This window comes from Catharus ustulatus, chromosome 17, assembly GCF_009819885.2.
Source record: "Catharus ustulatus isolate bCatUst1 chromosome 17, bCatUst1.pri.v2, whole genome shotgun sequence".
NCBI lineage: Eukaryota > Metazoa > Chordata > Aves > Passeriformes > Turdidae > Catharus > Catharus ustulatus.
Window position 1 is genome coordinate 8,164,270 of NC_046237.1, and position 24,549 is coordinate 8,188,818.

At 57.2% G+C, this 24,549-nt stretch overlaps 3 protein-coding genes across 3 annotated transcripts in view; 2 read left to right on the forward strand and 1 right to left on the reverse strand.

Annotated features, from left to right (window-relative positions):
- The window catches only part of CTNNBL1 (catenin beta like 1), a 46,524-nt gene extending 41,853 nt beyond the window's left edge, over positions 1-4,671 (reverse strand). Inside the window, exon 1 of the mRNA XM_033075108.2 lies at positions 4,531-4,671. Coding sequence (XP_032930999.1) covers positions 4,531-4,560 — 30 coding nt within the window. The 5' untranslated portion in view covers positions 4,561-4,671. The remainder of the gene's footprint in view (positions 1-4,530) is intronic.
- Positions 4,672-15,499: 10,828 nt separating this feature from the next.
- Positions 15,500-20,570, forward strand: LOC117004336 (collagen alpha-1(I) chain-like). The gene is made up of 6 exons (XM_033075067.2): positions 15,500-15,593; positions 16,461-16,533; positions 18,266-18,711; positions 18,973-19,107; positions 20,116-20,268; positions 20,362-20,570. The coding sequence occupies exons 1-5, from the start codon at positions 15,500-15,502 to the stop codon at positions 20,265-20,267; spliced, it is 900 nt and encodes a 299-aa protein (XP_032930958.2). The 3' UTR covers position 20,268; positions 20,362-20,570.
- A 1,490-nt stretch (positions 20,571-22,060) lies between these two features.
- LOC122149440 (WAP four-disulfide core domain protein 3-like) lies at positions 22,061-23,884 on the forward strand. The gene is made up of 5 exons (XM_042779813.1): positions 22,061-22,292; positions 22,440-22,583; positions 23,192-23,392; positions 23,555-23,704; positions 23,850-23,884. The coding sequence occupies exons 1-5, from the start codon at positions 22,061-22,063 to the stop codon at positions 23,858-23,860; spliced, it is 738 nt and encodes a 245-aa protein (XP_042635747.1). The 3' UTR covers positions 23,861-23,884.
- The last annotated feature ends 665 nt before the right edge of the window (positions 23,885-24,549 follow it).

The window sequence follows — 24,549 nt, forward strand, 5'->3', positions numbered from 1 at the left end:
TCTTGGGTTTGCATTTGTGTTTTGCAAAGGACTGTTACCAACTAGCAAGAACGAAGCCCATAGGTTGCTGCACTGAGCCTGGCACATTTCACTCAGCAAACACACAGATTGTGTCCAAACACATTTATTTAACCAATTCCACAGCTCCACAGACATCTGCACAAGTTCTGCCTTTCTGATAGAGAAGAGAAAGTTAATCATTTGATAAACAAAATGTGAGGTTTTTTACTTAGTTATGCTAAGGTGAATCTGGCAAGAAGTTGGAATTCATTAGAAAATGCACAAGAAAAGCATTTTTCAATTGTTTTGTTAGCTAAGCTTAATTTTGTTCCTGTTGAATGCAGGGCATTCACAGTAATTTATTCAGTAGGCATTTTCATTTAAATCTAACACTGATAGCATCACACAAAAACCAATGAATACAAAAGGGTTTTAAAAAAAGCTACTGTTTATAAAATATGACAAAGTAAACAGAAGCTGGTAATTGGGAACAGGAGAATTATCTTTGCCTTTCTCTGGTAGTCCTCCTGTACTGGTTGTGTCTGTTATCTCACATACCCTGAGCTGACACTCCCTGGGGCCAAGCCTTTGGGGACAGACTTTCCCCAGGCACACCTGACACAGGTCCTGCTTTATGCACAGCCAGGTAAGGCCCAGCCTGCCTTTGGTGTGGGTGGCAGGAGCAGCATCCACCACGAGTGCAACGAGGGAAAGGGAAACAACGTCCTAAATCAAAGCACAATAATCTGCCAGCGCCTCTGGGCTCCCTCCAAGCAGTGATTGCACATTAATATCAGGGTTAAGTACCCCACAAAATCAGAACACACATTTCTCAGAATCCTGATTGCTTCAGCCTTCGTCAAACAGGACGTCTCTGTAGTTTCATATTACTCAGGAAATACTCAGGAGTTTCATATTACTAAGGTATCTGTTTTGTAAGTAATCTCATTACTGTGAAGCTCAGAAATTTTTTGTTAATGAGATCTGAAATAAATCTTCATAAATGATACAGCTTCTTCTGTGCCCACATCCCAGCCTGCTCCAAAAGGCCACTCAAAAAACAGCACAGCAGCTGTCAGTTTGGGATCCTAATCTCCAGAGGAATCTTCAATGACTTCCTAATTTTGTTTTCAATGATCGTGATAAACCAGGCTACTATCAATCTCACTTTTCCATGTTTTTTATTCCTGAAGCATGACACACAGCTCTTCTAAATGGTGCAGGATCTGAGTGCTAAAAACTGGAAGAACTGGTACCCCAGAAAAATCAGAAATCTCAGAGACCCAAGAGTTCCAAAATCACACAAACTGAGGAAAATGCAATGAGAGGTGCACACAGTATCCACACGGATACGGATTATCAATTTCAGAGGGAATGACCCCCTGTGCCCTCCAGCCTCCTTTCTGAGGTTCTGAACCACCCAAGGAGCACACAAGGAAAGTGCAGGACAAGGGTCTTTCTTGACACTCTCTGATTTGGTGGTCAGAGACAATACATTGGGAAGTAAACTAGAGATTCACTTGCCACCCTGTGAGAGCACCAAGACAGCTCTGGCAGCACAGGGCTGTACTCCCAGGAGCACAGCCAAGGGATGAGACAGACAGCTGAGCCAATGCTGGCTCCTTGTTTTAACTGCCAGCAGGAGAGGAGCTACTGGGGTAAGAATGCTGTAAGTAGTCAACAGCCAGCTCAGCTGAGCTGCCCTACCATCAGATGCATCCACTGCATTGCAAATTGACACCAAATTATCTGTACCAGCAGCAGAAATGATGATGTGCCCCATGGATACACAGAGATTCATCCCGGCACACACCGCACTCAACCCTGACCGACCACGGGACATCGCCCAGCATGGTGCACTCAGACCTCACCCCATTAGTTACTGCTCCTTCTGCTGTTTGATTTTGCTGACATTCCATCAAAAAAATAACAGTTTGTAATGATTGCTCTCGGTGATGAAATCTGCCTTTAATGAGAATTCAAATAATCTCCCTTATTCCCTCCCAAGACAACTGAAAGAAGACTCTGAATAGCCCCGGAGTTGGCTTTGTCCTCTTAATTACCCTCTGTAATCAGAGACCAAACACGGAGGATCTGGGCAAACAGCAGTAATATTTAATCATCACTTTAGACCATCTGCAACTGTTTTGCAGCAACACGTAAAGTTTATGGATTCCTGAGCTTTGTATAAACGGCCAGGTGCTGTTTAATTGTATTTTTTGTTGCAAGAGGTTTCTTCCCCGTTCTGGCAGACACTTGGTGCTGAACTGTGGCACGGTGCCTGCAGTGTTCCACGCCAAGTTTGGCTCTCAGGGAGAACATCATCTTGCCGAAGCAAGGGCACAGATTACACATTTAGAGGAGAAAATTCAAAACAGTGTAAGAGGAAAGCAATTATTTTGGGTTGTGCTGAGGGAGGTTGAGAAGACCAACTCATTTGCAGCAAGAGATTAAAATCAGAGAGATGAGGAATCACACCACCTCCCCGACAGCCAGTACCATTCCTGCAAGGAGGACAACCAAGAAGACCTTGAGCCAGCCCACAGCTCAGCACAGAGCAGGGAAGCTCCCAAATCCAGGGCTGGAGTGGGCCAGGAGTGGCTGGGTGAGCTGCCAAGCCACCCTCCCCTGGCCATCTTCTTCAAACCACCCTCCCCAAAGGCAGAGCTTGACCCACAGGATGGGAGGCAGTGAAATCTGCTGTTTCCAACTACTTTTCCCTATCCCCAGCCAGAATGCCCTCACAGAAGGGAATCTTGTTTTCTCAGAACCAGAGCTGTTTTCCTGCCTTCTGCTTCTCCACTTTTTTCACCTGTACTCACCATTGTACCCAGTTCTGGAGGTCAGAATTCTGCACCACTGACTTGCAGTGCTCACTAAAGCATCACCTCAGCTAGTGACACAAGAACCACCTGCATTCAGGTGAGAGACCAGGAGAGCACAGAGCCAGGACAAATCCTTCAGGAGCTATTTCAGCAGCTGGTTGAAAGCTGCAGAATGCTTTTCCCCACAGCTAAGAACAATTTCAGCAGCAAGAAATGAAATGAAAATTTAGATACCCTGCAGCTAAGCAGCATTTCTTTACCTCGACAGAATTCAGCCCCTGCTGTCACAAGCAATCACCCCCTTGCCGTGTTGAAAGCTCATCCAAAGGAAAGCTGTACAAAATCCAAGTGAGCAAAGCAAAGTGGATGGACACTTCCCTCCAGAATGGAGGGAATCCTGGGGAGTTCACATTCTGACTGTAAGAGAAAAACCAACTAACAAAACCCCAAACTGGAACTTGGCTAAAAAATTACAAAGTTCATTGAGGTTTACCTCTCTGTGCCCTTAACCTGCATCCCAGACATGTAAGGGATGACACTACTAACCCCCAGATGGGGTGGTGAAGGCCAAAGAATCAAAGGAACATAAGAAATGAAAATTCTAATTTGATGTTGAAAAATCACATTTTAAAAATATAGAGAATTACAGAAGTGGATTAGATCTCAGACTAGCACGCCTGTGCTGTTGGATGCAGCAGGATGGGAAAGGATGCTCGACACGGAGCAATCCACAGAAGGGAACATCTTGGAGATTATCAAGGAGGAATCCAGCAGAGCTCTCAAAGACAGACTCCTCCCATAGCCATGCCCCAGACACTTCAATACCATTAGGAAAACAGCTGAGAAACTTTCAAACCCAGCAGCAACTTTCCCTTTTCCCCTGAGCATCTCCAAACAACACATCCCCAAAGCACAAACATGGAGTGAAGACACTGCCTTCACCTCTGTGCCCCACGGAATGAGGCACACCAGGATGGCACTGAGCTCCACAAGGAATTCTGTGCTCTCAGCTCCCGAGCAGACCTGAGTTGATAATGTCCCAGGGTGTTTTCCTTACCCAGGGAAACCCCACTGCTGCAGCCGGGCTGAGAACCGAAGCAATGCCCAACACTATCCCAACCAAGTATTAAAATGTTATTGTAGTTCATATCTCCATTCCCTGTTTCACAGGGAACACCTAAACTCTGCTTCTGGGACAATAAGCCAACACACTTAATACCTGCACACAGCGAGCAATCAGTGACCGCAGGGCAAGACAACAAAATGCACCGAATAAAGGAAAACTTTTACAAGGAAAACTTTTTAAAAAATATTTTGATAAAAATGAAATTGAATGGGTTTTGTAATAAAACAGAGAGCTAAAGACATGCTGGAACAGCCATGTAACCAGCTCAGGCTTCCCTCCAGGCACAGGCGAGCACCAATCTGCCCATCTGTGGCCGAAACGCCACCGGCAAAGCCGCGGTCCCGCGGAGCCCCCGGTAACCGGGTCCCACCGGGCACCGCTGCTCCGAAGAGGGGGAGAGACCTCCAAAACTTAGCGGCATTTTAACCAGACCCCGTGAGAGCGCACCCAGTGCGGCGGGGCAGGCCCCGCACGGCGGCCGCTCCAGGCCCGCGGCCGCACCGGAGCTGGAGCAGCATCATGCCACGGACCAGAGCACCTCCGCGACACTCCCAGCACGGCCCAAGCTCCCGAGCTCACCTGGTAGCTGAGCAGCTCCCCCACGTCCATCGCACCCACCGGGCCCCGCCACCGGGAACCTGTCGCAAACCACCGGGGCCGTGCGACACTTGCCGTAAGGCAGGCAGCGCAGGCCGGGTGGCGGGGCGCCACACTGCCGGAAAGCGAGGCGAGGGGGGCCGTGCCGGAAATGGAGGGCGGGAGGTGCCACACTGCCGTCAAGCAGCGCGGGATGTCGCGAAGAGGAGTGGGCGGAGCGGGACAACCACCGCCCCACAGTGCGAGCCCCGCCGGGGCCGCCGGGGCAGGGCTGGGGGTGTGCCGGCTGTCCCCCGGTCCGACGTGGTACAAGGCAGGGAGGGTACGGGACCCGGCGCACCCGCGGTGACAGGAGGGCTCTCCCTGCCCTGAGCGCCCGGTGCCACGGGCGAAGCGGGGTCCGGTCCCCGCTGTGCCCCGGGTGCTGCTGTACCCAGGGGAAAAGCGACCCCCAGCAGAGCCCCGCTGGAACCAGCGTTTTCTCGTGACACATTTTCCATAACCTTCTACAAACGCTCCCCGCGCTCGGGAATGCAGGCGGCTGCTGCCGGCGTTTATTGACAACACACTTCTATTTATACCCGGCGTCATTAACCGCTGTCACCTTGAAAACAGGCCAATAACTGGGCTCTGAGTGCGGCAGCAGCGACGTGACAGCCCCTCTGTTTGCTGAGGTCGTGACAAATCGCTCTGTAATTCCACAAGAAGCAGAACCCGAGACATTTCTCAATTTAACAAATAAGAATAATTAGGAGAGAGTCAACTCGGCCAAAATCCTTCTGAATTTATTTCAACTGTGCTTTAAAAAACAGTTTTGAGCTAAAATAATTTTTCATAATGATCGCAGTTATTAGCAGTTATCTCAGCAGGAGTCTGGTTTGAGAAATCTCAGAAAATTAAAAAATATATATAATGTTTTTGAAGGAGTCCCTCGCATCCCCCATTGTTTCAAGAAAATATAGGAGATCGGTCACAGCAAAATTAACTCAACAAATCTGCATGTTAAAGATGAGATAAATAGAAGATAATTATTAGCTCATCTGCCTTTGGGGTATTGAGTGTACAGATAATTCCCCAGCTATGAAACAACCACATTTGGAGACCCTTGAGGGGTACTGGCACATACTGGGAACAGGATTCAGCTACTGGGAAGCTTGACCCCCATCCAGGGATAACCACAACAAGCGGGTGTAGCACACACACAGAGCAGTGGGGACAAGAACTGACCATCCACGGTCACACAGAATATGATGACCTGCTCCTACCGCAAGGCTTCTCCTCCACGTCATTCCTGCTGAGTGGATCAGCTCTGGGAGGTGCTGGGGGAAGGCAAAAATGGTCAATGGCAAGAAGAGCCCCAACCTCAGCACAGCGAGTGAGGCCAGCACCTTTGCCTTGAGCTTCTTGTAAAATAAAGGGATAGAAAATGTTCAATTCACCTGCCTGACGGGACTCAAAGGCCAGGGGGAGCACTCAAAAAAAAACAAAAGCAGGAATTTGAGTAACCAAGGCACCACATTGCTGCCTGAGAAACCCAATTCTCATCCAGTCCTACAGGGCAGAATTCAATAACAGAATTTTTATCCAATAAGGTGAGTTGGAGCACAGGGACAAAATATTCAATTAAAAATGAAACCAGGAGCAAAATCAAAGTACTAAAAAAACTCTCAAGGAAATTAATGAAGGATGGAGACGAGCAGCTGCCCTGGGTGCTGCATGGGGCTGGCACCAGCCTCTCCTGTGTGGGACATGCAACAAAGCTGGGTAAGAGGCTGAAGGCTCTGGATAAGCTGGAGCAAACCCTGGGACTTGGCTTGGTGGGGAGAACAAAGACTCCAGAAATCCTGGCTTCCTGTTCCCAGGGACTCACCTGCCACAGGGGATGGGGTGCCACCCTCGGGGCTGACCATGTCCCCAGGGTTTTCCTAACACTTTTCCCTGGATGGGCACAGAGGAGCCAGAACCCAGCAGCAGCCACAGATGAGGAGAAGCCTCAGCCACTGCAATGGTCCCAGCATGGAAACACCAATTCCTCATCCCAGCAAAGCTTAGCTGCAGGGGATGCTCAGAACCATGGATGGGAACGGAGGTGGGAGGAGGAGGAGAGGAAGAGAATCCTGGTTTAATTTTATTCCGAGTTCAGGTTTCAACCCAGATGCCTCGAGATCTAATTCCGAATAAATAATTGTACTGAGTAACCCAGGTCCCCCAGTGATTAACTAAACACACTGAGGCTCGCTGAAATTGAATTAGTGGTGTGCACTCAGCCGTTATTACCCTCCCCACGTCATGAATATTAATGAGGGGTTATTAAGAAATGTAAATGATGCCTCAGGGGGTTGGGAGCACAGGGGGTGCAGGGCCGTGCGGGCTGATATGACAAACCATTAGGAAAACAGCCTGATTGAAGCCACTTTTTAATTATGTCAGATCTCGCTCTTTGGCGGGTGCAGCCGCGTTTCCGGATGCTTTCGTCTTTATTAAAATGAGAAAAAGAGAACAAGTCAGAGCTGGAATGGGAAATGAGCCTTTGCATGGGGGAAGATTCAGCTGCCCAACAGCCTGGCATGTGGGGGTGACTGGATCCTACACTCCACAGGGTCCCCCTCTGCTCAGCTCTGGCCAGGACACCCCCATGCTGACAGAGGGGGACACTGGCACCCCCACAGCACCTGCACCCCAGCCCTGGACCCCCACAGCCCCCAGCTCCCCACCATGGCCCTGCTGCCTGCAGCCCCTTCCCTCGGTTCAGCCTTGCTGGGCAGTGGAGCGACTGCCACAGTCTCATGCATTTTAACAGGCTCTCACAGGGCTCCCCGCACCGGAATGGGAGCTGACAGGGCCAGCTGAGTTAATCAGAGTGGATAATGGAGGGAAAGAGAGAAATCTCAGCCCAAATTGCTGCAGAAATCATGAGCCGGGACTCAAAACCATCGAATTAAGCTGGGATGATGCTTAAAGGGGAAGGCAGCGGTTCTGCCAGCCTGCTGTCCCACTGAAGCAGGAAAGGAGAATGGCCACAGGGGCCCTGTCCTCCCACAGAGGGTAGGGGCCACCAAACACTGAGGAGACCCTGTTCCACAGGAGACATGTGCCACTGGCACAGGCATCTTGTCCAGCTCTGCAGCACCAGGGGGTCACACATAAAGGGGCTGTTCTTTGGAGGGCGCCATCAGATCAATGCTTTGTTGTGCTGATGAGTATGGCACCAGCCTGGACCTGCTCCACCATCCCAACACTCACTCCCCTCCGTGGTGTCTGTGCTCACTCTCTGTGAGTACCAAAACCAGGTCCCTGGACAGGGCTGAGCTGCTGGCAGGGGAGCAATGGGCATTGGATGGAATCAAAGCCCATCCCTGGACCCGCCGGCATCGCCGCGGTGTCACCGCAGACAGATGGAACAGTCTGGGGCAGGCACGCACCCGGACTTCGTTGGGATGCAGGTCTCTCCGCCCTGATAGCTTCATAACACCAGGCTGCCGCTTAATTGCACCCGTAAGTGTTGGAATTACTGAAGGGTAAAATGCAAATGGTGTAACCTTTCCTGAGCTCACCCGGCACTGCTGCACTGGCTCTGAGCTGAAGGGAGCTGCCTCAATCCCTTCCCGCTTCTTAATTGATCAAAAGCTGCTGGGAGATGCCCTCCCCAGGCTCCTTGTCAGGGTTGTGTGCTGGTTCCCCAGAGCTGGAGGCACTGGGGAAGCCCTGGGAGCTGCCACCTCCCCAGTCTGACCATGACACCCGTTCCAGCCCCACAGCACCGTGACCAGCTGAGCTGGGGCTGTGAAGGTGTAAGCATGGAGCAAAAAAGGCACAGCCTTGTGCCCTCCCTCTGCAGTGCCACCTCCCCACCCTGAAAGCGTGGCACAGCTCCTGGATCCCTGCATGCTTGGTCCTGGGGGCTGTGGTGCTGGATGCTGGGGCACAGCACTGGCTGGGCCTGCAGCACGGCAGGAGCTGGAGGGCTCCAGTGCCAGCACGGGAATCCAGCTGTGGTATAATGGTTAATGAGATTTTCATGAACTTGAGAATCATTTGGTGGGAGGGGTGGGGACAGGCCCACGTAATTAAAGGCTGGTGACCTGTGAAATCAGGCTGTGAGAAGCCAGGCACGGAGCCCAGGGTAGATGGGGCTGGATGGGGGAGTGAAGAGGAAGGTGTAAGAGGAGAAGGTGCCTGTGGTCAGGCTCTCCCTGCTCCCCACCTGTGCTGGGGCCATTCACTGTCCTACAGCTGGAGCCTGGGTGCTGAAGCAGCACCTTATTTATGGCTCTACTTCCCTGAGATAAACTCCACAAAGTGTGACAATCAAAATTAAAGATTTCTCCAGAAAGGCAGCCTAGGGGAAATCACTGCTGCGGCCAGTGGAGATTTCCCAACGGTGACTTTTAAATTAAAGGAGAAAAAAATTTCTTTAATTTGGCAGCATGCATGGGATGCAGCTCACTGGGCACGTTATTATCCAGCTCAGCAAATGCTCCCAGAATTCACTTGTGCTCCAAATTACCAATCTATCTGTGAGGCTGCACATCCCCACCTGTGCCAGCATCAGCCTGCGCTGGGGGGCTGCATCCCAGGTGGGACTGGGCATGCCCTGTCACCCCAGAACTAAGTCCTGGCAGCTACCCCCTCCCCACACAATCCGGTTTTTCTGCCCGAGCTGGAGCAGGTGCCACATGTCCCCAGCGTAGGAGCTGCCCAAGGCCATGGGGAATGGTGACGCAGGGGGTGCAGGCATCTGTGGCCCTGCCTGCCCTGGCACAGCTTTCCCCTCCCTCTTCCCCCCGCCCCTTCAGGATGAGGCAATGAAATTATTTTTCTACTTGAGTAGTTTTCAATTTAGATTAAGAAAAATCTGCGCTCCGTTAGCGACGCCGCAGTAAATCACGCGCGGGCGGCAGGCGCGGCCGCAGCCCCATCGCTTATCGCCTGCAAACCTTTTTTCACGTTGACAGGCTCTGAGTGTGACATTGAGCAGGGCAACAGCAGCCTGGCAGGGACATTGCAAAGGGTGGGGGGCTCCCACCTGGCACTCTATCTGGGGCAATGCCCAGGGCAGGCAGGCACCCTGGGGAGGACCAGGCTCGCCACCATCCCATCAAATCTCTGCCATCCCAGCATGGCTTGACAGCATGCTGGGGCCACACCAAGTGCCTGCTGCCAGCATCGCTCAGTACTCCAGTAGCTCACCAAGCCCTTGCCCGTCACCCAGCACAGCTATGATGGTGCTATCACAGCTATGATGGTGCCATCACTGGCTGCCCTGCAGCCACACCAGGAGCAGGTCCCATCCTCACACTCATCTCAGCACTGCTGCCATCCTCGTGCCAACACCATCAAAAGAAGCATTTGACAGAAAACAAACCTTTTTTTTTCCCTCTGGTTCTTGCAGCTCATTTATCGCTAGCGCGGGGCAGGCGGAGCTGTCAGCGCCTGAACCTCACTCATCCGTTTAACCTTGGGGGAAGAAACACATTTGTGCCGGATAACGTGCATCAGATGGTGGCACCAGGAGCGCCTGTAGCTGCTGTGCCTGATGGATGGGCTACAGGGGCCGTGCCTGACCTGTGCTTGTATGTTATCTGCATTGCTGTGGGAGGCTTTTCATCACACCGACAGCTCCGGCAGCACCAGCCTGGCAGGAGCGACTCACCTCACCGGGAATGGCTGCGGGCACTGCTGCCAGAGGCACCTGCCCCATGGCTGTGCTGGCACCTGAGGCAGTGAGCCACCGTGCCAGAGGACACGTGTCAGGCTGTGCCCACGCCAGATGCCTTGCTGCAGTGGGGCCAGAGCAGAGCTGGAGCCTGCCATGCTGAGGGGACAAAGGACACCCTCACTGCTGGCAGTGCCATCAGGCCAGCTGAAAGGAGAGGCCAAGCTGCTGCACTTGTCGTTTGGGTGACATTTTGCCAACAAGGGGTCCTGTGACAGTGACAGAGAGGGCATGGTGCTGGGCAGCCTGGAGCCACGGTGACAGATGAGCGCTGCCAAGTGCCGACACAAAAGCCATTTGGTGTAGGGAAATGATAGATGCTAACACTAATTTTAAGCACAGGCAGCCGAATTCCTCCAGACAGTCTCGGCACTCAGGATTTAGGGCACAGCTGCTGGGTTCAGATAAGGTGTGAAATCAGCCCAGCGTGCAGGGTGTTACTTGGTAATGAATGACCAGTGATGGATGGGGGTGGCTCAGTGCTATAACCTCCATATTTGGAGCTTTTCAAAACTCTTGCCATCAATCCTGGTCACTGCCAGGCACTGGGAAGGAGCCAGGAACTGGCAATGGGCACACACTGTGCCAGGTGAGCACCATAGCTTGGATTCCCCCTGCACCACTGGCAGGAATACTGGAGGGGTCTGGGAACGGATCCTGTCCAGGCTGGAGCAGTTACAGCTGGTTTCTCCAGTACCACCAGCAGCGTGGCCGCACACACTACCTCTCCTTCTCGCCATGGAACATCACTAGCTGCTGGCAGCCATCTGGTAAGGAAGGGGATGGTGAGGCATCCTGCCCTCCATGGGGACATCCATCCTGCCATGGAGAGCAGCCTCAGACCCACGTGGACAGCGCAGGGACAGCGCCAGCCCAAAATATTTATGGTGAAAGTGATGCTGGAAATGGCAAGTGCTGTGCTTGTCTGTAGCATTTAATCTTTCCTCTGACCTTATAAAAAAATCTATTTGTGTTGAGATTTTAAATTCACTTCCTAAATCATCCACTACAGGCTTCACACCATATTAATTCCTCCTCAAGCAAATGAGTTTGGTATTTGTTCTTTTCCGGTACTGCCAAAGCCAGAGCGGCAGAAGGATGGATGCCATGCTCCCCTCAGACCTAATGCCTGTGCCCCAGCTGGTGCTCTGTGACCCTTGCACCCCTGTGAGCAATGTCACCCTGGGCACATATTCATCCCCACACACAGCACCTTTGAAGGGATCTCATCTCCTCCAGCTCACAGGAGAGCTCTGAGCAGGATGGTCACTGCTGTGACCTTCACTGCTTCTCCCAGGAGAAGAAAGAATCAGAGGTAGGGGGTGAAGGCCAGGGTGTACACAGAGCACCCCCAGCCCCCTCCTGCCCCAAGGGTCAGGGACTGCCTTGTGCTAGGGGGACACATGGCACTCCTGCAGCTGGACCAGATCTTCAGAGGAGCACACTGGCACAGAGTCATCGATCCAGAGCCACTGTCTGGCAGGGTGAGACACGGGCAGTCCTGGTATTGAGCAAATCTCTGGGAATGCAAACCAGGCACACCTGGGGAAATACATCAAGGAATTACTGCTGATGAGGGTTACAGGGAGTTCTGAGCTCACACACTGTACCTGGGCCCCTCTTCTCCTTGAATCTAGGGGGAGGGGTTAATGATAAACCCTGGGGTTTATCAGTCCCTGTGCAATGGGCATGAGCAGAGTGAGTGGACAACCTGCTCCTGATTTATTGCCCTGGAAATTAGGCAATGTATTTAAAGGAACTAATTAGAATTGTATTAATATTTATGGACCATATGGAGAAGCTGATAACTGCTATTGGAGGGTATTAGCTGTTATCTTACACTGGGCAGGACTGTGATGTTAGGAGGCAACTTTAATGGTGGTAAGAGCAGCCAAGGTCTCGCCAGCAGCCAGTGACAGCAGCCCACCTGTCACTGCAGGGCCAAACCATGTTGGAATTAATAACTCTGCTCACATGGTTCCCCTGAGCAGCAGAGCATCCCTCCAGGCATCCCTCCACAGGTATGGGAGCCCCTGCTCTTTCAACCCTCTGGAGCAGCAGCACAGTCTCCATGATGCTCCCAGTCCTGCTGTGCCAGTGCTCCCATCCATCCGGCCTGGAGCAGGGGGCTGGGAGGGGCCCCAGGGACAGGCAGCCCCAGCAGTCCCTGGCTCATCCATAACCAGCTCCCTGCCCATGCCCGACCTCTCGCTATAGCAAAGTTCACATCAATTTTCCTTCCCCTCATTTGTCTGTAAACCATGAAGAAAAATCACCGCCGTCTGCCCGCATCAGGCCGCCGCCGTGATGTATGGCTGTAATAAAATCCCCATTTTGGGAGGCCGCCTTCCCGCGCCGCCAGCCAGGCGCCACGCGTGGCCGTACCACCAGCCGGGTGCCACGCGTGGCACAGAGCCGTGAGCAGCCAGCAGCAGCCCAGCCTAGACCCCTGCATCTTGTCTTGGCTTCACTGCATTATGGATAGGGGCTATTAGAGCTGCTATTGAGCAGCAGTCCCTGCGGGTGTTCAGGCAGCCAGTGCTGTTTAACCCCCAGATTGTGAGGGACAGCTCAAGGCTGAGTGGGGCTGCAGCAGACAGTACCCTGCCTGTGCTGGGCACCCTCCTCACCCTGAGCTGGGGGTCAGCTGTGGTCCTGCCTGATCTCTGTCAGCTCCCCCAGCTCTAGGAACAGGGTGCTGGGGATGAGGTCCCAGCCCCCTGCCTCCCACACACAGGAATTTTCATGTCAGCACCCAGCAGCAGCCACGGTGCCAGCTCGGGGCCAGTCCTAGAGCACATGGGCAGGGACACTGGGCACTTCCACTACTGCAACCCCCATCCAACTTGGCCTTGAACATTTTCCAGGGATGAGGAAGCCATAGCTTCTCTGGACAGCCTGTTCCAGTTCCTCACTGTCCTCACAGAGAAGAATTCCTTCCTAATCTCTAATCTAACCCTGTCCTCTGTCAGTGGGAAGTCATCCTGCCTTGTTCTGTCACTCCACGCCCTTGTCCAAAGTCCCTCTCCAGCTCTCTTGGGGCCTTTTTAGGCACTGGAAGGTGCCATAAGATCTCCACGGAGCCTTCTCTTCTCCAGGCTGAACACTGCCAGCTCTCCCAGCCTGGCTCCAGAGCAGAGATGCTTCAGCCCTCGGAGCATCTCCGTGGTCTCCTCCGGACCCGCTGCAGCAGCTCCACATTCTTCCTGTGCTGGGTCACCCTCGGGGACGGGATGGGGCAGCGCTGGCAGAGCCCGGCAGAGCCCGGGCCCGCTCCCGGTCCGCTCCGGCGGTGCAACAGCCTCCTCTGCCGGCCGCCGAAAGGGATCGGCACCGGCACCGGGACGGGACCGGCCCCCGAGCGGCGCCACACGGCGGGAGGGGACGGGGGAGCTGCCAGAGGCACCGGCACCGGCTGGGAGGAGCTGCGGGAGGAGGTGGGTGCAGCTGGGGAAGGGGCTGCCCGGACCGGGGGGGCCATGCCCCACAGCCCAGTGGCAGAGGGCACGCCAGGCTCGCACGACTGGCACTGATGCCTCTCCACGCCGTGACACGCATCGGGCACACAGCAGCCGGGGCAGGAAGAGTGCAAGGCTCCCGCAGTGCCAGGGGCCGCCAGCGCCAGCCAAAGGGATGCTCGGGAGAGGCAGGTGACCCCCACATCGCCACCACTGCACTGTGGCACATGCCACATCGGGGCAAAGGTGTGTCCCCATGCATGTGAGCAGGCTGCTCTCAAAGTCCCTGGTTCCTGTTTATGTCTCCTTTTGCTTCAAACACAGAGTTCTGGCAGCAACAAATACATTCGGCTACTCAGAACAGGGATGACGCACACAAGAATTTCCAAGTGGGAAAGTACAATCGTTAAGCTGTAAAACCCTGGATAAGGACACAGAGGTCACATTGGCTTCAGCACAGATGCCTGCATCCTGGCAGGCTGGCCTTGACACAGCTTCCCAGGCAGGGCATGTCCCTGGTGTCCCTCCACACACTGGGACCCCATCTGAGTCCATTCTCCAGCTCCAGCACAGGACAAGTGTCTTCCACCAGCCCCTTAAAAAGCCTGGTTCTGTCCCTCTCCACCCATTGCAGCCCCGGCTGTTCCCTGAGCTTTGCTGCAGCCCTGCCAGTCCCCTGCTCTGTCCCCCACGCCAGGCTGCCTCTGCCCAACTTGCCGGGAGCACCTGCAGGTGCCCTTTGCCATTCGGTGAGGCACAGAGCTGTGCCTGCATGGCCACAGTTCAACAATGACAGGAGCCACAGAACAGACCCCTGGCAGGGCTGCAGTCCCTTGACCATGCCCCTGTCTGCATGGAATGGGATGCAGGAAGCAGAGGTCCTGCTTGGCAGGGTCTCAGGCCTGGCAGTGGCAGCACCATGGGGTCCCCAAGAGCACACCTCACCCTTGGCATGGTCACCCTTCATGTGCTCAGTTGGGCTCCCTGTGACCCCTGCACACCTTTGACCTTGGGCATCCTGGATCACCTCTCACCAGTCTGGGAGCATGAGGAGGTGAGAGGCAGCCGCAGGGCTGACCCCGCCACAGCACCCATCTGCTGGGACACGTCTGCAGCCAGCGACGTGTCGGCACTGAGCCACCAGCCTGTCCCCACGGAGGAATGGTGCTCAGCAACGGGTGCACCCAGCTTTGTGTCTCATGGAGGCTTCCCACGCTCTGTTCCCCCTGAGGCCATGCTTGCCCGCAGGGACCCAGCCAGTTGTCCCCTGAGGCTCCACCAGCGGACGTGGCATGATGCAGGCACCATGCCAGGACTGGGACAGGCAGCCACTGGGTCTGTGGGATGGGCACAGCTCAGCAGACCCACAGCCCTGTGTTATTCCATTGACACGCTGCCACGACAGCAGCCCCCAGGGGAACATCCTCCTGAGCGGCCCCCTCTGGGTTCCTATCTCACAAATTCATCTAATCACTTGTCACAGGTGGGTAGTTCTAGGCTCCCCATGGCTGTAAGGTGATCCCAGTTCATGGCCTCACCTCCCTTTCCCCATAGAGGTGCTGAGGGTCCTTCCCCCTAGTGCAGCTGGGTTGCCAGGGCTGGAGAAGGCCAGGTAAATCATTTCTCAGGAAGTTATTGCCTCGGGCACAACTGTGACACGCGGCAGCACTGAGTGCTTTGGCACACGAAGGTTGTGTGCATGGCCCCTCCCCAGCCCCACACAGATATAAACCCTGCCAAACCGCACTACCCATCCATACCTGTGGCATTCACCAACATGAAGACCACCATCATTTTGCTCCTGGGCATCCTGGCCCTGTGTGCCCAACTGCAGGCAGCCCCTGCGGCTGCTCGGGACGAAACAAAAAAAGGTGAGTGCTGGGGATGTTGGGGTAGATGCCTTCTGCTAGCCCTTGGAGCACTGCAGGGCTGATTGGGGCTGGGGTCCCACATGGAACAAGCAGGTAGGAACAATCCCATAGCACAGAGCCAGGCACATCCAAAGCTATGGAGCATCCAAGCACCACTGAATCTGTGGCCGTGCCACAGAGCAGGGCCACCAAGGTGTGTGGGCAGTGTGGGCTTGGCAGTGGCAGGATGTGACAGTGTGGCAGGAGCCCTCAGCAGGTGCACAGCTGGACCTGAGGGGCCATGCACAGTCCATGCTCATGGTGTGGGGACCCTGAGCTGCCGACTGAGGGGCCCAGCGTCTCCAGAGGATGGAGTGTCCCTCTGTATCCCTGTACTTGCTGACCCTGCTCTGTGCCAGCAGCAGGAGGCTGGCTCACTGCTCGGGGGCACCTCACAGTGCCCCTTTTAATCATTGACCACGTTCCCTCAGCAGTCAGGAGATGTGATTCTAGTACCTTTCCTGCTGCCATGGAGGAGCCACGGTCACCTGCAAGGCTTGGGCGCAGCCACCATGACCAGGCTCAGTCAGGCACAGCTCCTGAGGGATGCAGCAAAGATGGGCCTTTGGGGTTTGGCTTGGGGCTGCTGATCCCATGTGCTCAGCCAGGATCCTCCCTGGCCATGGGGACAGCTGGCAGACCCCTGTACTCCCCACAGCCATCCTCAGCCTCTGCTGAAGAAGCACCTGGCAGAGCCGGGGTGGGGACACCAATATCCTAAACACCATACACTGAGGGCAGGAGCCAAAGCATTGTCCCAAAAGGTGATGCCAGCTGCGTGGGCTGGAGCTGCTGGCCCTGCTGCCAGCTTGCTCACTCCCTCTCCAGGTGCTCCAGCTAGCTGGGGGCAGCTTCAGCTGGATTATCCCCTCAGCAGCCAGCTGGGCACCTTGGAGCTGAGGTACAACTGTGGGCAAAACCACTGGTGGCCACACTGCTCTCACCAGCTCTCTGCTTCCCCTGTGGTTCTGCCCTCATCTCCTTCCATGAGCCTTACATTTCTGGGCTCCCATCTGCTGTCATCCAGCAGCTCCTGAGCACCCTGGCTGCTGGTATCCACCCTCACAGCCTCCCAGTGCTGGCTGCTCACTTCCAGCACCAAGGTCACCCCACGCTGGGGTCACCCCATGCTGGCTCAGAGCTGTCACAGGGTCAGACCAGGGTGATGATGCTCAAAGACAGCACCAGTACAGTGCCACAGCCAAGTCACAGCAGGGCACCAGTGACCCTGGGTGGGCGGTGTGGGACTGGCAGCAGTGCTGCTGCTCTAGAGAAGCTGCTGCTGGGTCCAGGTGGGCTCTGTCCCTGTGCAGCACAGGTAGGGATGGTGCAGGCCCCACCCCTCCATCCTGGTGGGCAGTGTGCTCACCTCCCAGCTGTTACCACCCCTATCCCACCCGGGCTGACACAGCACTATGCTCCAGCCCTGGTGCAGGGGACACTGGTGCAAGATGGTTGTTTTCATTGCTGGCATCCCAGTGTTGGCCCTGGGTTCACTGCGGGAGCATCCCACTGAGCCTGAACGTGGTCAGGTCCCAGCAGCTCCTCAGCAGGTCTCCATCCTGGAGGGCACAGGGAAAAAGGCTGCCTTGATGATCTCTGCCCATGTGTCACTCCCGCTGTCGACAGCGGTGACATGAGGTGCGGCAGTGGGGCAGGCAGGTGAGTGCTGGCTCCTGTTCCTGCATAAACACCCGGCAGGGAGGGGACCACAGGCAAAGGCAAACAGTTACTGATTTACTGCCACACCGCCATGCCACATTGTTGACTGTGGGGTTAAATTACCTGGAGACGGACCCCGGCAGAGCAGAAGCCAGCTCGTGACTCAGGCAGGGATCATGTCCCGGCCCCATGTACCTTTGGCCCATGCAAGTTTGCAAGATGCCTGGAGCTGGGGATGCCTCTGCCAGCAGCAAGGGCACATCACCAGGAACAGGGCAGGTTTTATTCTCCTGCAGGAGGTTGTGGAGGAGATGGGTGCTGGCAGAGTAGCAAACGCTAATGTGAGCAGGGCAGCCATGCCAGGTGGGAGAGCTGGGCCCGTTCAAACCATCCCCAGCTTGACATTGCCAGGGGCAGTGAAGTGTCCTGACCCAGCCAGATGTGCCACGGGAAGGGTATCTTGGACAGGCCAAAGGGACTGGGGTCGTACAGCCCCAGTACCACCATGCCCCCGAGCGCTGGGAGTGCATGTCAGTGACTCACTGACAGCCACTTGCACAAATGGTGCTGTAGGATGATCCATCTGCATCCCCGGTGCTGTGGGAGGCTGTGAGGATGGCAGGGTCTGTGGGACAGGACCACAGCCTGGCAGGAGCTCCCGTAGCTGTGGGAACGCGCAGGGCAGCCCTGAGGCAGGAACCTGCCCAAGGCACAGGCAGCCTGGAGGACCCTTCATTAGAGGAGCAAGAGCTGGAGAAGGGTGGCTGGAACAAGAGCAGGAGCTGGGTGAGCAGCAGCACAGCTGAGCCACAGCCCTGTGTGCATTGCTGGTTCCTCTCGGCCTCGGGGCATCAGGAACCCAGGCCAGGGGCTCCATTCAGGCACATGACTGTGCAGTGCCGTGTGAGTCGGGGCAGGGACGGGTCATGGCCCGTCCCCGGTGCACTCGCACCTGCCTCCCTCCCTGCCAGCGGCACCACTTCATCCCCGCGGCCGATCGGCTCGCAGGGCCACGGTGACCCAGCGTCCCGGTGGGCTCAGCGCGGGGCTGTCCGGGGTCCGGCGGGCGGGGGCCGTGGCCAGGGGCGGCTGGCTGCTGTTCCTGCCGGGCGAGTTCTCAGCATGGCCGCCCAGTCTCCTCGAGGCTCCCCCTCCCTGGTCGGCAGCCAGCAGCAGCAGATACCTGATACTCGGGTTGTGCAAGCGCGAAGGGGGAGCCTGGCCCTGCCCGGCCCTTGGGAGCCACCCGGAAGGCCGAGCCCGCCGGCCCCACCTGGAGAGGAGCTTAAAGGCCGGCCGGGCGGCCACAGCGCAGCCGGTTCCTGCACCATGCCCACGGCCCGCAGCGTCCTCATCTTGGCGGGGCTCCTGGCTCTCTGGGCAGAGCTGCCGGCAGCATCCGCCCAGAATGACACCAGTGAGTATGAGCGCATGGCCCAGCACGGCTGGTCACGGCACGCCCGGCGAGCGGGCAGCATCCCTCCCTCCCTCCCAGCCCCAGGGCAGCCGGCGTGGGGGCCGGGGCGAGCCCCAGCCCGTGCCCGGCTCGGCTGGGCTCGGCAGCATCCCTGGACCCAGCCCTGGGGCCGGGGCAGCATCTCCCGGAAAGGGACGCAGCCCTCGCCCTGCCCGGCGCCGGCCGCCCCGCGCTGCCCACGGCCCCACCTTTGCCTTGCAGCGAAAGCCGGCGTGTGCCCGAGCCCCGCGATGGATGCGGTGAACTGCACAGTGGGGTGCCAGTCCGATGGCGACTGCGAGAGCACCCTCAAGTGCTGCCCGGCAGCCTGCGGCAAGGCCTGCCAGAAGCCTGACGGTAACACTCCCTCCTGGCCGTGGTGCCCAGAGTCGGTGCCACTGCCACGAGCCAGCAGCCCGTCCCAGCCGGCAGTCCTGGTGCTCCAGGGTGCAGTGGTGGCCGCAGGCCTGGGTGCCCGATGAGTGTCCAGCTGCAGCACGGGGACTGGGGGCTGCACGGAAGCCCAGCAGGCTCGGAGTGTGCTCCTGCTGAGCCATGCTCACCCTTCCTCCTCTCAGTGGTGCAGGGGCTGAGTGGACACCCCCAAATGATGCTGGGTTTTGGGTGGAGGGTGGGGTCTGCGCCTCTCCCCATTGCAGCCTTTGTTGCCTGCTCAGCTTTGTGGGCAGCTGCCAGCCCAGAATGTGGGCACTGTTCTGCTGGTCACCACAACAGTCCTTCTGGACAGCAACCCAAGGAGATGGGTGCAGGAGTTGGAATCCACAGCTGCAGACAGATGGATGTGACCTGGAGGCTCCAGTGCCTCCATGGCTGCCTGTGGGACAGCGCTGGCTTGGCTGCATCACAGTGGAGGGCAGCATGGTGCAGAGCCAGAGCGCAATGCCAGTGGCAGGCAGTGGGACAGCAGGGCAGGGTCCCCACACTGCCAGGGAAAGGCTGTTTGGAGGGCATGTGATCCTGGCTGAGGCCTAGGCTGCAGCCACATGCCATGAACAAACAGCCAGGACCATCCATGGCAGTTGTAGAGGACAGCAGGGCCAAGGCCTCCATCATATCTGCATGTTGCAGCTGTGCATCCTGTGCCAGCCACGTGTTCTGAGCAGGAACAATGGGCATAGGGACCAGTGGCGACCCCCATGCCATGTGGCCTCCCTGACATGTCCCCATCAGGTCCAGCTGTCAAGGAGCACCAACAAGCAGAGCTATGGGATGGGGGAAATGCTGGGTACCATGGTGGTCCCTCCTCCACGGCAAATAGGGGCCTGCAGCTTTGGGAGCTGCAGGGTGAGCCCTGCCCTCCATGCCAGGGCCAGCAAGTCTCAACCATGTTCCTTTGCCTTTCAGAGAAGCCTGGCACCTGCCCATCTGTCAACCCAGGCATCCCCATGCTGGGCCTCTGCACCAACCAGTGCAAGACCGATGCCGACTGCTCCGGGGTCCAGAAGTGTTGCAGGAATGGCTGCGGCAAGGTCTCCTGTGTGACACCCCTCCACTGAGGTCAGTTGGGGGCATTCCACCCCCAGGGATCCAACAGCACCGTGGCACAGCACCTGTGCACCCATCGTGCTCACAGCCTCTGCTCCTTTGCAGGTGCAGCCACCTCCTGCCAGCCCAGCCACAGGGAAGCTGCTGCCCGATGCCCATCCTACATGCCCTGGCCCTGGCCCTGCACCATCCCCCCGGATTGGAGCCTTCAGCCTCAGTTTTCTCCCTGGGGTTCTCTGCTCGGGGCAAGCCCCGTGCACTCTCACCAATAAAGCAGCTTCTCCCTGTCACACTGTGGCTGTCTCTCCATCCCACACCGTGTCTGTGTCTTTGTTCCATGCTGTGGCCACCTCTCCATTGCAAGCCATGACTGCCTCTCCTTCCCATGCCAGGGATGCCTGGAAGGGCTTCACACAAGCAGCAGCATCAACTCACTCTGTCATACCTCCAAGGGTCCCTAGCCTATGCCCAGCCTGGGGCTGTCCTATGGGTCCATGGCCCCAGCTGTCCCTGCACACTGGCTCCTCCACCTTGGCTCTTCCACCACACTCAGAGCACAGCTGTCGAGGTGCAGCTGTGTCCATGTCCCATCAGAGCAGAGGTGCTCTCTGCTCCCTGCTCTGCAATGGCCAGGGGACAAACAGGCTGCAATGCGTGCCCATACACGAGCATCACCCAAACTCCTCCTTACCTCCACCCTCCCAGCCTGGCCGTGGCACCTTGCCCACAGCAGAAGCCTTAAGGAGCTTTCAGCAGTGCAACTCACATGCCCTGGTCCCATGCCTGCCCCTTCCATGTTGCTCCCCACCTGCTCAAAGCTGAGCCCCTGCTCCTGTCCCGCTTTCCCCTGGTAATTCCTGTTCTCCACAGGACTCCTGTTCCTTCCATACCTGTCTGCTCCTGCTCCCAGTCCCTGGGATCAGAGCATGTCCCTCCTGCCTGAGAGGGGCTGGCACCCCCAGAGCTGCTACTCTTGGTAGGGGACAGAGCACAGCCATCCCCTGGGACTGAGTCCCCCACCTTGCCCAGCACTGCCCAGTGTCTGGAGCTGGTTCCTCTCTGTGGTACAGGTGCAGGCTGTGCCAGCACCACAGCTCCACAGCAGCTCTCCCTGCTCCACATGTCCCAGAAGGCTCCAACGGACACTGAAGACTGGGAGAGGACACTGCTCCTGTGTCCCATCCATGCTCACAATGGTGTGGCTCTGGGAGTGCTGCTCAGCCCTTGGCCCAGCTGCTCACAGGTCACCAGTGACCTGGAAAGGGAGCTGCAGATGTGTCAGCCATGGGCCACGAGCCCAGCACTGCCCTGGGAGTCTCCCCCAGCTGAATTGTTCATGCTCAGCACTCCCACAATCCTGAAACTGTGCTGCCATGAGAAGGAGCAGCTTGGCTTGGCCAGCCCCCACTCCAGCAGGGTTTAAATCCCAGCCCATTGCCCAGAAGCACATAGATTGCAGCACGATGCTGGGCCACTGCACCCTTCTTCTGGTGCTCCTGGCACTGCTGGCCCTGGCCCAGCAGCACAGCCCCAGGGACCAGAGCACTGCCCTCACCTTCACTGCATCCCCACACGGGGCCCTGCAGGGACGCTGGACCCCCACTGCCCCGCCTGCCCCCCCTAAAGTGGGTGAGTGCCCGGCGGGGGAGAGCAAAGCCCCTTGGCCCCCCAGATTGTACTGCCTCTCTGACCATGGCTGCCCTGGTGCTGAGAAGTGCTGCCAGATTGGGAAAGTCTGGACCTGCCTCCTGCCCACCACAGGTACCGCTGCTCACTCCAAGGGATGCCGGCGCGAGGATCAGCAATGGGGGGGTGTGGGCTGGTGCCTGCGTTGGTGCCCCTGGAGCAAGCCCTGCTCCCTGGGACACAGCTGCATGGAACATCTTCTTCTGCAGAGAGCCCAGGCTACTGCCCCCGTGCTGAGAGTGCCATTGGGCCAAGCTGTGGGACAAGATGCCACAACGACACCACATGCCAGTCCGGGGAGAAGTGCTGCACCCGCGGCTGCTGCACCCGCTGTGTGCCCGCTGAGCCAGGTGAGTGAGGTGTGCTGGAGATCCCCGTGCCAGGCTGAGGATGCCCGGGGACAGTCCCAGGGGTCTGCAGCCCCCATCACACTTCAGGGGAGCTGTGGACAGTGGGGCTAGGCTGGGTGCATGACAAAATCTGAGCCTTCCCTCCAGCCAAACCTGGGTTCTGCCCTTGGAAGCGTGCTGAGAGGAGAGCTGCTGCCTGCCCCAACCGCTGCACTGATGACCGGGACTGCCCTGGGGAGCACAAATGCTGCTTCTCTGGCTGTGGGTTGGCCTGCACCCCTCCAGACACAGGTACAGCCCTGCCTGCCCTCTCTGATCCCCATGTCCAGCCCCCCACTGCACTGGTGCTAGCCCAGCTCCCCACTGGCAGAGCCCAGCGTGTGCCCAGCCATGCTGCTGGACAAGCCACAGCGGCTGTGCCCGGCCAAGTGTGCAGCTGGTGGCGTCCATCCAGGCCCCAGGGAGTGTGTGCCACTGGCTGCGGCTCCTGGTGCCACACGCCTGCCCTGGGCACAGCCCCAGCCCTCAGGAGCCCCTTGCCAAGAGCTGGCCCTCAGGGTGCTCTGGGAAGGGATCCCCAAACCCAGCTCTTCTGTGACGGGTGGGAGATGGCTCCAAGTGTGTGAAAGGCTCCTCCTGACCCTCCCTCCTGCAGCCCCCTCTGACTGTGTGCTGCCACAACCAGAGCAGGGGTTGTCCTTCACCACTCCAGCTACCAGCTGGCACTCCATACTGAGCTGTGACTGGTCTCACTGGGTGAGGCTGTGGACTGAGGGCATCACAGTGCTCTGGGAAGGAAGATGGAGGTGCAGGATAGGGCCAGGATGGAGACCGAGGCCATGCCAGGAGTGGAACTGGGGACAGAATCCTGGCACAGCCTCACTCCTCACTGTCACCAGAGAGCCACCGTGCTGCAGAGAAGCCTGGTGTGTGCCCCATGGTGCTGCGGGGCTCCTTGGGGCCCTGCCTGGAGCTGTGTGACACCGACAGTGACTGCACTGGGGACGACAAGTGCTGCACCACCGGCTGTGGCCACGTCTGCAAACCACCTAAGGGTAAACCATCAGCACCCTGTGGGGCCAAGACCCCTGTGCCCCCTCCCTACCTGTCATTGTGACCCTCCCAGGGGCAATGGGAAGCTGGGGACTGAGCTGCCGTCCAGTGGGGCAGGAGCTCAGTGAGGAGCTCACCCCTGCAGGCAGGGCAGCTCCCCCACCCTGGAGGGGTGCCCTGAGCCCCTCACTCATTTCTCTCTCCACATGTGCCAGTGTGGCCAGGTCTCTGTCCCCCTGCAGCAGAGCATGATCAGGCAGGCAAATGCCTCCTCCTGTGCCTGCAGGATAAGGATTGTCCCCTTGGCCAGAAGTGCTGCCTGCAGGGCTGCAGCTGGGTCTGCGTCCACCCACTGTGGGGTATGTCCCCTCCAGCCTGCTGCCTCCTGGGTCCAGCCTGGAGGGGACAGAGGGGGGCCCAGGGTGGGCATGCCACAGGGCCCCCCGTCCCTCAGAGAAGGAGCACTGAGGCATCCTCACTGACCACCTCACTTGCCTCTTCCAGGTACAGCATAGCCATGGCCAGGAAGGGCTGCACCAGGAGCTGCCATTTCAGGGTCATCCTGCACCCCACTTCTGCAGGCTGAGCAGAGCTGCTGCTGCTGCACACCTCTCCCTGTGCTGGACTCTGTGCACTGGCAGGATGGCACCAGCATTGACTCTGATGCTTCTGGGTCCCTGGCACCACTAGCTGTACCATTAAGGGCTGCACGCTGCCTGCACTACCCCACGACCAAGATTCTTAATGACCCCGCATGAGTTAAAACTCTGCATCCACAATGGCCCCAGCCGCTCCACAGCACTGAGACAGAATAAACCATCCCACAGCCACCTCTGCTCTGTGTCCATCCCTGTTCTGTGCTCTGGTTCCCAGAAGTGCTGGCAGCCTGGGCTGCGTGCAGGCAGGGAGGTGCAGGCAGCCATCCCTGCACAAAGGCACTGCCCCAGGGGAGGGGGAGGGTCCCAGTTCCATGCAGGTGACTTCCAGCCATCATCATTCCATGGTAACCGTCCTGCTGGGCCTGGAGGCTGCATGAAGTCCCCTCAGCAGTCATGGACTGGAAAACCAGTTCACTCAGATTCCTTGTGCCAAGGAAGGGCTCATTTGCATCCCAGAGTGTGAAAGCCTGGTGGGAAAAGCAATCAGGGGTCAGGACAGATGAATCACCTGGACAAGGAAGGGGGCAGGGAGCATCACCCATGTG